General features: G+C 33.0%; 1 protein-coding gene across 2 annotated transcripts in view; it reads right to left on the minus strand.

Moving 5' to 3' along the window:
• The window catches only part of SLF1 (SMC5-SMC6 complex localization factor 1), a 65,962-nt gene continuing 59,327 nt past the window's right edge, over positions 5,543-12,177 (minus strand). For both annotated transcript variants that reach the window (XM_013965788.2, XM_005683436.2), the window contains 4 exons: positions 11,826-11,959; positions 9,812-9,904; positions 9,226-9,408; positions 5,543-6,560 (listed from right to left, as the gene is read on the minus strand). In XM_013965788.2, the coding sequence (XP_013821242.1) occupies positions 6,079-6,560; positions 9,226-9,408; positions 9,812-9,904; positions 11,826-11,959 (892 nt within the window). In that variant the 3' untranslated portion in view covers positions 5,543-6,078. The remainder of the gene's footprint in view (positions 6,561-9,225; positions 9,409-9,811; positions 9,905-11,825; positions 11,960-12,177) is intronic.

The following is a 12,177-nucleotide window of genomic DNA, read 5'->3' on the forward strand; positions in this document are numbered from 1 at the left end:
GTGATGTGATACTCCCCAGTGTACTATAATTATGATGTAGGTATACAATGTAGTTAAAATACTGTATTTTGAATTGCACTACTTAAAACAGTAGCTTACGAGAAGTCATTTTCCTCACCCTCAAAGAAGAGATGAAAAATAACATGCTTTTGTGGCAAGACATTTTCAGAAATCTCTCAATAGACAACTGACTGCTTACATCTGAATTTATGTTGTAAATAGTATGTATTTAGAAGGGAACTTCTTCCAGATCTATGATAGTAAAAGACAACAATTATCAATTTAATCACACAGTACTGAATTCCCTTTAAAGAAACTAAAGATTTGTGCATACGTGCTCAGTTGTGTCCAAGTCTTTGCGACCCCAGACTGGAGCCCACCAGGCTCCTCTGTCCATGGATTACCCAGGCAAGAATACTGGAGCGGGTTGCCATTTCCTCCTCCAGGGAATCTTCCCGACCCAGGAATGGAACCTGAGTCTCCTGCATCTTCTGCATTGTAGGTGAATTCTTTTACCATCTGAGCCACTTGGGAAGCCCAATTAAAGGTACAACCTTTGATAAATTTAGCCATCATTTAATCTTACAGCTTTTCCCTGCTTTTTGGTGTAGAATCTGGAAAAAAAAAAATCAGAACAAGTAACTAAAATCAGAAAAGACTAATAAAGAAGATATGGTAACATGACTCCACAAGGTATTATTAAATGATGTTTAATCTTTAGCAATTCAGGAATCCTTCTCAACAGTAAAGACTCCACTCAACATGGTAAGGCTACTGCTTTGAAGACGCTCAATAGAAGACAGAAGCAGCATATCAGTAAAATAAGACAGATTCACTTTCAAAGGAAGGGCATATAGTCCGAGAGTACTGAGATCTACGTTAGGTGATACGAAGCTTAATTATATCCTTACCTTGAAGAAAAGTGGCATATTTTAAAAATGCACTTTATATTAAAAAAATTCAGTAGATGCTAATTTAAATAAGACCACTTTAGAAAAATTTCAAGACTGATTCTTATTTATATTAGGAGCATTACTTAAAAAAATACACTGGCTACTAGTATTACGGACAAATATAAATCATGTTACAGGGAAACTTGGAGAAGTGAAAAAGAAATATTCAAAATTCTCTCAATAAATATAACCACTATTAGCAATGATGACTTGCTTACAATCTTTTCCCCTCTGTAATTTTACTTAGAGGAAATAATTTAAAAACAACATTTAAGTAGTTTCTATTTTTTTTTTAAAGGACTAAAATTAGTTCAGAAAAAGGAGTTATCAGGAACAAGTTAAACCACTTTTTATAAATAGTTTTAACCTCTCAAGTTTATATCCTCTGTATGAACTTAAATTAGTATTTTTATTATTTGACTGAATTTTTAACTAAAAGACTCATCACACACTATCTTGATCCTTGGTTTTCTGAACATTATTCAAAATTTACAGACAGTTTATTCCTGAGATTAGGAGATCTGTCTGCCCTTTTTTCTGACTTTATACCTTCACTACATTCTCAATATATTAAACATCTAGAAATCTTTACCCTCTTTAAACCACAATGATTCCCAAACATTTCCCTCCTTATCCCTTTGCCAACTTTTCATCTTTACAATTCTTCTAAGTTTTCAATAAAGATCTTTAAAATGCGTATTTTATTATCATCAAATTTTACCCACTGCTGTATAATTCTATCTTTGTGTTGTAAAAATAGAAACAATTCAAAACAGGAGAAAAAAATCCATTTTTAGGATGAAGTCAGATAACCAAGGCATATATTCCTTAAAACAAAAACAAAAAGCTATTACAGATCAAACCATTCTGGTCATTAGAAAAATTTATCAGTGTCATGACAAAAACCATGGCTGACCTAACCTTTAAGTTGAGAAGTATTGACAACAAACTAAATTCTTTTTATCTGTCACCACTTTAAGATTAATGATTTTTTTTCAACATGACTATTTCATTTGAGGACAGAAGAATGTAAAGTCATTGAAAATTTTAGTTCATCTGCTATTAAGATAAATGATAGTATAATAGGTGTAAATTCAAAGCTGGATTCCAGACTTTCAGTTCAATGCAGCTTACCTGCTGGAAGTCCTAAGCACTTAAAATTAAAAAAACCTTCCATTCTTTGGTAAAACTAAATCATATGTTCCAACATAGTCATTCTCTATTAATGTTTAATGCCCATTATGCATTAATGTTCACTTGATCTAATTTAGATACTTTTGAAAGGAAGGAGATTAGATTTACCAAATCTGGGTTCAATAGTCTGAAAAGACTTGGGGACCATGGCAAAAAGAAAGCCAAAATCTGGAGAAAATGTTTTATTTCTAATTGAAGACAGCTCTTTATAGATATTTGAATAAGGAACTTAATTTTTTTGGGCTATGTTCACAACAATATTACACATTACAAATATATAAAAATAGTCAATACTTATTAGGATATTGTTTTTATAACTGACCATTGATTGATTGGAAAATATCCTTTAAAAAATAATTTAATAGAATGTTTCCGCTCCCCTGAGATATTCACATAAATTCATGTGTCTTGGAGAAAAAGCTGCTTGGTACTTTTACAAACTGGGAAACATGAATTAAATATATTTTGGATATTCTCAAAGATTAGGATTTACTTAAGAGAACTTTTTTGAACATCTAACAGTCAACAGTGTTAAAACTATCTTGTTTCCTTTAAAAGGTCTTCATTTATTGGGATTTGTAGTACCCTAAAAGATATATGCTTAAAACCTAACAATACCACAGTCTTTTCTATTTTATAGTCTAATAGTCCTCTGAATCAGAGGAAATATCAAAGTGTATCATCCTACCACAATTCCTTTTAACCTACAAAGTGAATTTTTTGACAGCGTAATTTGATTTCCAAGAAACAGTTAACTATTCAATGTCTTCAGTTTTGATATCACCAGGCACAGTGTTTAATTCCAATAATGCCACCACTGACTCAATCCACATTTGCTATAAAAACAATTATCATTCTGAAGTTTGCAAGCTCCACATCAGCAAGAAGTACGACTGGTGTGGAAGCTACGTGATAAGCGCCTGAGGGAAAGAGTGCCTCACGTCACTCAAAGATGACCCCTTCCTACTGATTAAGGAGCAACAGTGACAGGCTCTCATCAAGTTCATCACTTAACTGGAAAGGTGTGTAAATGCATATGGATTACACATTCCACCAATAATTTTTTCATGCAAAGGTATTAATTTAACTTTCTATAAAAGAATAAACAAAAGCGGCAAACATTTCTTAGTGTTTAAATTAAGTATCCTAGCATTAATGCATTTGCGTTTACCTAGGGGAATGAGTACTGGGTTTCACTAATATTGCAAAAGCAAACACCACATTCTATTCACTCTAAAATTGGTAAAGTCGTAATACTCATTAAAGGATTAAGCGATCAGACCCTTGTAATGTTCACATTTAAAAATGAAGAGAGAATACCAATTACTGCAAATTTAAGAAGTTAATTTTCTTCAACAGGCTATACGGACGACAGTAAACTGGACTTAACCTTCCTAGAATGTAAGCTTTCCCTCTGGTATTGTAGTCGGCCCCTGTCAAGCATACCACCTGGTACATAGTAGGTGTTTAAGAAACTATGAATTCAAAATACTGATTAATTTAGCATTTGATTTAATGAGGACAAATGTCTTTCTGGTTATTTTGGAGTTAATGAAATGATAGAAAAAGGTATATACTTGGACAATTTATTATGCATATGAAAATTAAGAATAAGCTAGAAAACTTCACAGTCCCTTCCTAAAAAGCTGACGGTGAATACTCTAAAATCTTTTATATTCCAAATACCTGTGGGGATTATGCATTGAGAAAGCTGAATCTTAACAGCTCAGAAATCTCCTTCCAAGCTTTATTTATATTGTAATAAAGGCTTTCATAGGCTTTTTGTTTTTAAAAACAACTCCATTGAACTATGATATGAAATCTGGCAGAGTACAATGAAGAATAATGTTACTCAGCTTTCTATTCGGCTGCTGCAACTTTGAAATACCTACAAGTGAAAAGTCAGGGGTCAGAAAGTCTATAAATTTTTTCTATTAAAATTTCCACTTTCTTTATATCTAAAATAAATTTGAGGCAATTATGTTTTCTAAAACAAAACATTTAAGAGGTAATATGGAAAATACAGTTTATTACTGCAGGCTTAAATTCATATATATTTACCAGTATTATTAACTAGGCCACAAAACACTGTAATCTATTTGCCAACTTATACTTCTAAAGAAGTACAAAGTGCAATGATACCTTCTTGAGGTAGAGACCTGGCAGTTTAGTGTTAAATATTTCATGTCAACATGACTTGTAGAAATTGGCAGACAGAACAGTTATGAAATATTAATACTAACTGCAACTAAATGAATATTTCTTGTGAACATTTAATTTAGAAAACTACTTTTTCTTAGCAGCACAAAACCCTAACTCATGATGGTGATTATCTCATTAACTTAGAATTATTAGCAACTTAATAAATTACTATCTAAATGATTTGTTGTAACTAAAAAGAGGAATTAAAATAATAAAATACAAAGTAACATTAAGTACCATATAAGGTGATAGGCTAGTAATTCTATCATGACCAAGATACCTGGTGTTATTTCCATATGACAGGTGTAACAACCAAAATTCAGAAAGGAACTTGCTTAATTAATAAGAAATTACATAAGAACTTGAAACTATGTTTGTCTGATGTCAAAGTCTATATTTTTAAGTTTATATTCATTTATCAAGCAAATGTTATTCCACATGCCTTCACAAGTAAGTGATGCAAAGTCGCTGTTCTTCAGAGTCAGAAACTTCTTTCGCATCATCTGGGGAAGCACTTCACTCTAAAAGCATTATAATGTGCCTTAGTCTCTGCTACATCATGTTTTCTCTGATATTTTGGCAGTTCTGTGTCACATCTGAAGGCTAACTAAAAACTATTTTTTACAGTAGGTGTAAGAAATTACTGATTTTAAAATGTAGAAAAAAACCTTGATTTTTATTCAGAGGTGATATACTAATGTAGCAATTTTCAGCCTAAGACTATAAACCTAGTAATAAAACTCTCAGCATTTGTATCCTGCTAAAATATCTATTTCCAAAATAAAACTAAAGAGTGCTTCTTTAACAGATTATAACAACTGTTGTGAGATCATCACTTTAGTTACATAAAATCTAAATAGAAGTTCTAATGGTTTTTTTCCAGCTGTATCACAATGTAACTTATTCCCACTAGTGAAGCAACTCCAATTTCAAAACTAATTATTATCCATACTCTTTTTTAGTTTTACTATAAATCAGTGTTAGGAAAAACTTCAAAATGAAATGCTACTACTCTGTAAATTCATACTGGACCGTTAAGATTTTAGATAATCTCAAATCCATTACTTTGTTGCCATTTATGATCTTAATAATTAAAACGTTATAAAGCAGATTATTTTACTTAGAGAAGAGTGGTTACATGGAGTAGAAATACACTTTGTATAGGAAATGCTAAAATAAAATAGATCAAGGGATCAAATTATCAAATTTGCACATTTATTACATTTAAAAACCAAAAGAATATATTATTGTGAGCTCTGAAATCTTTATTTTAGAAACACGTAAAACTGAGTATTTTATTCCAACAGCCTACAGAGAAGAAACAGGAAGCTACATGTTTATAGGTGTATATTTGCATAAATAGTCTCATCATGATTCTAAGACCCCAAACACCTAAAATAGAGAACATTACATTTTGATTTAAAAAAATATTTAAATTAAAATTTTTTTACATGTACAATGTAAATAAATAACTTTTAAACCAAAAAATAATAAAGATTAATAAAAGCAATGTATTCCAAACAAAACTATTTTTTACTTTTGAGTTAAATTCTACACACTGGAAAAAGAAGCCTATACTACAACTTTGCATAAGTTTCTAATTAGCAAGGTTGCAAATTCTGTCAATAAATAAATGCAATTAACATGGGTTAATAAGCGACGAAGTCTCTAATAGATGACAAAGCAAGCTGAGCAGGTTTAGAAAGCTGACCCCTATTTTTTGGCATCATCATGAAATCTCTGTGACCGACCTACACATTACTTCCAATGTCACCAATAAGGCCTCAGTGTGTACTCCAGGACACACTTTTACATTCTCAGGCAGTTCCTTCAGAGTATTTGGGAGCTTCTGCAATGTCTTTATATTTCTAGCATAAAGATCCAATAACCAGTCAGTATGAGCACTAGTGGTTTCCTTATAATTCTGACAAGCTATAAGCAGCTCACTTAGATGAGTTAATCCTTTGAAAGCTAAGAAGGACTCTGAAGACAAACCAAAAATTGAACAAAAATTTAGTAACATCCTACTAAGTAAAAATGAGCCAAATTCAAGCTGCTGGTGGTAAAAATGTTTTTCTGCTTGTGCATGAAAGTTCTCCACTGTATCTTCTATTTTTGTGATAGCAAATAGTTCTTCCTTGATTTGAGATGATACCACATAATCCAAGGGCAATTCCCCCTTAGAGTTCCTCTGCTGTAGAAGCACTGGGCCTGTGAAAAAGAAAATGCAAAATGTTAAGTGTAAAACATTTTGGCAGCTTAACAGCCGTATTTTCTCTTTTTTTTCCCAAGGCCACCCAGGGCTCAGTTTACAGTCATATTTTGCAGTAATTCATATTGATGTAATTACCTAGCTATATATACTAACTGCCTAATAAAGGTGCTTTAGGGGGAAAAAAAACACCTAGCCAATTGCCGAACAAGGTTTGCCTAAAAGTATATGCCTTAGTTCAATAAATAACATATATGGTGTTTTATGTATATACACACATATATATAAAACTTTGATAAAACTTTATAAATTGTCATCTTGAAATAACAATATCAGTGTTCCTGGGGGAATTAACAAAATACATTTATCTTAAATTCTGTATGAGAGTCTTAAAGATATTTCCTAATACCACCAAGAGGAAAAAGTACTGCCGCCCCCTTCCATTGCTAATTGGTGATAGCAGCAGTGCAGACTGCAAAACTTTGCCCAGAGACAGAACACATTTTCCATTACCCTTGCTTATGTTCAATTTTTAGTAAAGGTAACTGATTCACAAAAAAGTAAATATTAAATGCTCTGGGACAAACTCAGATTTCATTTCACCTATGCTAGTTAAACCCATCTAACCATCTACTTAGGACTTCCCTGGTGGCTCAACTTACAAAGTACTGAAGACAGAATTTATCCCCTGGGTAGTAAAAGATGATATGGGAGGGGCAAAATAACAGTGACTCAGTATTTGGTCACACTGTAAAGAACAGGAGTACTTTGTACCTCTGCCAATCAAGTTCTGTAATTAAAGCATCTGCCTCCAATGCGGGAGACCCGGGTTTGATCCCTGGGTAGGGAAGATCCTCTGGAGAAGGAAATGGCAACCCACTCCAGTATTCTTGCCTGGAGAATACCATGGACTGAGGAGCCTGGTGGGCTGTACTCCACGGGGTCGCAAAGAGTCGGACACGACTGAGTGACTTGACTTTACTTGCCATACAAATGTTACAAGGAATGTAAAGGTTTGAGTACTAGCAGACCTAATCAGAAGATTCTACCTTACAACACAGATCTCATCAGATCACAGCTGCTTAATCTCTTCATGATGAATCTGACTGGACCCCAAGATACCACAAGTAAACAAAGTTTTTAAAAACATAAATAAATTTTTAAAATTATTGCTCTCAAGAAAGACTAAGCAACTCACAACAAAGAGATAATATAGTTTCTATAGTGATCATATCAAACCATTCAATAGGTCCAAACTCGGATTATAACTAAGGCAAAGACAAGTCTATATGATTGCCAAAGGGCCTTGATAAATCCAAGTACAAGTAGATTTCCCTCTCTTAGGATAAAGAACTCATTTGTGTACTATTCTTCACCAAAGGTCCTAAAACAATTCACAATGGTTAATATAATGCCTTCTTCTTCTGAAAAATTGGACTTAATGCAACAAAGGTTTTATATCACTTAGACCATGTGAAGCAAAGCCAAATACTGGCTTGGTATGCCACATTCATGGTTAAGCAGAAAAATAAAACACTTCAAAGAGAACAGTATGGTTCTGTAACCATATAATACTAAAAAAAAGTGTTAAGAACTGAAAAATATATTGATTATGAAATGGTATAAGTAAAAGAGACACACAAAGGCCTTTAGGGGGCAGGAGAAGACTATAAATAACCAAATACACCAAACTACCATGATATAGATAGAGCCTTCCTTAGACAAATGAGAGCTAGATATAGCCATATAGTAAAGAGATATCTAAATAAAATATACTATTTATTTTCATCCAGAATCAAACAGCTTTAGTTACTGGACAAACAGTACAACAATAGTATTTTTAATGCAAATAAAAGTAACAGGAAATTTATACAAATCTGCATTATAAGCTTATAATCACTTTTCCTTTGTTTTTCCTTTTAAAACAGTTTTTCCAAATCAGTTTTGAATATTTTGATAGAAAATTTATATTATTCAGCTCAGATATAAGAAGAATATCACTGAACTGGGGGGCTCGGGAAGGGTTTGGAAAGCAAAGATCAGAAAAGAAATCAGCAGAAAAAGCAGTAGATGAATACTGAGCTCAAGTTACTTCCATCACAAACCCCTACACAACAGTTATCACCATTTGGCAATTCTCCTACTTAATTGACTATAAAATGTGAATGAAGAAAAGGTATTCTAGGATATCTTTTTTTGTAGTATGTAAAGAAATGACTCATTAAAGAAAAAGAAGAATCACGTTAGCAGTTATATACAGGAAGTGAAATAAGAATGAAATATCCAAGTACTCACAAATGAAGATTTACATATACTTATTAATAAGCTTTCAGAAATAGCTGGTTTATAGACAGTACATACTTTTAAGTAAAAGGATTAACGGTAAAAACCAACATACCCAATTCAAAATATATTCTCAAAACAAAGGTAAACAGGTTTAATTTTATGACACAAGAAATAAATCGTTTTATCAAAAGGCTTTTATCCTTACTAAATAAAAGGTGCTTATATGCTAGCAGATTTTTCATGTTTACTTTTCATTAAAATGTAATAAAGGCATCTTTCCTTATAGATCTTAAAATATAAAATGCTTTCTACCTCTGAGGGATTCATCAAAAAAAACTGGATAATTTATCATAACCCGCTTAGCATAAATGCACTCACCCCCATGCTGGAGCAGCAGCTTGCCAATTTCTACATGTCCGTTTGACAGCGCATCATGCAAAGGAGTCACCCCGTCCACTTGAGTGAGCAGATCTACCTCTGGACAACGTTGCAAAATTTCCTGGACACACACTGTGTTGCCATAGTTACAGGCTTCATGCAAAGGCGTCCAGCCAGCATTGTCTAAATTAGAAATCAAGGCAAATTTTTAAACGGCAAAAGTACGACTTTCGGTAGTGAAGTACTGAAATTCTACTTCCCTTATGAGTGTGACTTCGTAAAAGTGCCTTATATACAAACAGAATGCTTTGATATAAATGCCTAGGGGTATAATATTTCTATTTGTAAAAAATAAAAGACAAACTATTTTAAAATGTTGATGGTGGGGTATGTCACAATATAGATGCCAAAAATGACTGTGTACTCTTCTACATCAGTATGTGATGAATTTCCTGGTTTTGCTAACAACAATACTTTGAAGATGTTAGGTAAATATACTTAAGTGATTTTTAGTAATGATGAAATTAAACTATTTAATATCACAAATATAAAACACTGAATTAAACAACAAAGATTTAGAACTTACCTTTAACATTGATGTCTATTCCTGGCGTAGAGAGAAGAAGAATCAATCTCTCCACTTGGTTATTTATGCAAGCTCTATGGAGGGCTGTTTCTCCTGCCATAAAAAATTAATAGATTATTCCAGAGAAGACAAGATATCAACTAAAGAAAATAATCAAAGGGCATGAACTAGGAGATCTGGCCCCATGCCAGAAAATTATTTAATTGAGTTTCCTTTTGACTGGTTTAAACATCTTTCACATTAGGGAAAAAAAAAAAAAGATGGGGGAGGGAACCCCATCCTCTTTATAGAGCCTCTCTGTCAGCAATTCAGCAATGAAATTCTGCAAAAGGTTTAACACAGGCATTGTCTCCTCGTAGTTCAAGGTTTAAAGCTTCAATCCTGCTATAAAACCCCCAAATGATCAGAGAACACCAAAAATACTGGGTTTTACAGCAGTAAAAGTTTAGAGTGCAATTGCCCTCTCTTAAATTTATTCATGAACCTACGTTAAATGTATGGCTCTTTTTTATATAGCATTGATAGCTTAATTCAAATGAATGTTTCTGGCTAAGCACGAGTGCCTCTACACACTCAAGTGTAATTCAGAACTTCAAATCCATTAACAGATGGTTTGCTGCTTCTCAATAGGCTGTCTGGCTTGGCTACAGCAGCACAGAGAAGGAGAAATGGGGGAATCTTAATATAAACACACACACACACACACGCATGCACGCACACACATGCAAAAAAAAAAATCCTTGGTACCATTTAAAGCTGAACAAGAATGAAAAATAGAATGATAAAGTCTTTCTCAGGGTGGTGGTGGTGGTGTGCAATTAGTGTCTGCGGCTTAAAACTGTCTATATTCCTCTCTGTTGTAAACAAGATTAATAAGATATAAGTAATGATTTGATGTAAGGGGGATTAAAAAAATATTAACTGATTGCTTTGAAAATGAAATACATACTGAATCAAACTCTTTCTTGCTATAAGATACTAAGCAGCACATTTTCCCAGCGTTCAGTTTTTACAGATTATTTCTACAACTTCTACTAAAACATTTCTTTTAAAGGCAGGGAAAAGCTTTTGAAGTTTTCCCCTACTATTTCTCAGTTCTCTTCCTCCCTCCCAGTTCCTTCTGCTGTTCAGCCTAAAGTCATTCATATTCATTTTATTTTCTGACACAATCAACAAAGAAAAAGGACACCTTTGTGAAGTTAATATCTAAGTTCACATTTAATACATTTTTCATATTTTGAGGCAAACGGGCAGTTGTTTTACATTTGTGATATGCTATTATGAACTTATGCCATGTAGAAGTATTATGAAAGCTTGATACCATAATGATAACATTTGTATTAAAAACATAATATAGGTCATAAACAAGACACTTAGCAATTTACTTTGGCTGGATATAGACTCTTGGAAGGTATCATAATTTTGAGTTAAAAGGGTACCTAAGTTAAAGAAGTGCTGGAGTGAATTATTACAACGCTATTCTTGTTACTCCATCCCTTTAGGTACTGAGGTTCCAGTATAGTTAGAACCAAAAGCCAAGCACATTTCATAGTCTGGGCTCAATGCCTGGAAGAAAAGAGTCCATATGCTTAACACAGCTATGTAACATAGCCTACTTCTCATTCTTTGTTCACAAAACGTCTAGAACTGAAAGAGATGAAGACTGAATTATACTTTCAAATCACAAGACACTGATCTTAAGCAGCACAGGTTGAGGTGGAATAGAAAAGTAAGGCAGGCAAGTCTGGAATGAGCTCAACATGAGCTACACAGTGTTTAATATTTGAAAAGGCAGGTGGAGAAAAGGGAGGAATACTCTATTACACCAGGTATTAAACATTTTTTTGTATAAATGGCAGTTCAAAAAATAATATGTTCTCCAAGAAGGTATTTTCTTGGACCTTGTCCAATATTTAAGGTGAAGTATTCATCAAGGCCAGTGTATAAAACTTGCAAATGCTGACTACAACCACACAAAGTTCCTAGCATAAATTAATTTAAATATTTGGAATACCTTTTAAATTAGTCTTGTGAAAATTTATCTTTGTAACTAAAGAGGGGCAATTCTCCTTGGAACACGACAATTCTCCTTCTGACTTCTTTTTCAATCTTTTTAATGATGAGGAACATTTAGCAAGATTCAGTTCTCTGAAAAGAAAGAAAGACATAAGGAAAGCTTGTTTCTCACCAAAGCATGGCAGCACAAATTATACGGTGAGTTAAAAAAAAAAATCTAGCATTCTTTTAGTTTAAACCCCATTATTCATTCAAATATTTACTGCTTTCTATTTTTATATTTATTTCAACTGTATAGGAACAGATTTTAATGCATTAATTTTCATTGTATTAACTTTGCACCTCCAACT

This window comes from Capra hircus, chromosome 7 (assembly GCF_001704415.2).
Source record: "Capra hircus breed San Clemente chromosome 7, ASM170441v1, whole genome shotgun sequence".
NCBI lineage: Eukaryota > Metazoa > Chordata > Mammalia > Artiodactyla > Bovidae > Capra > Capra hircus.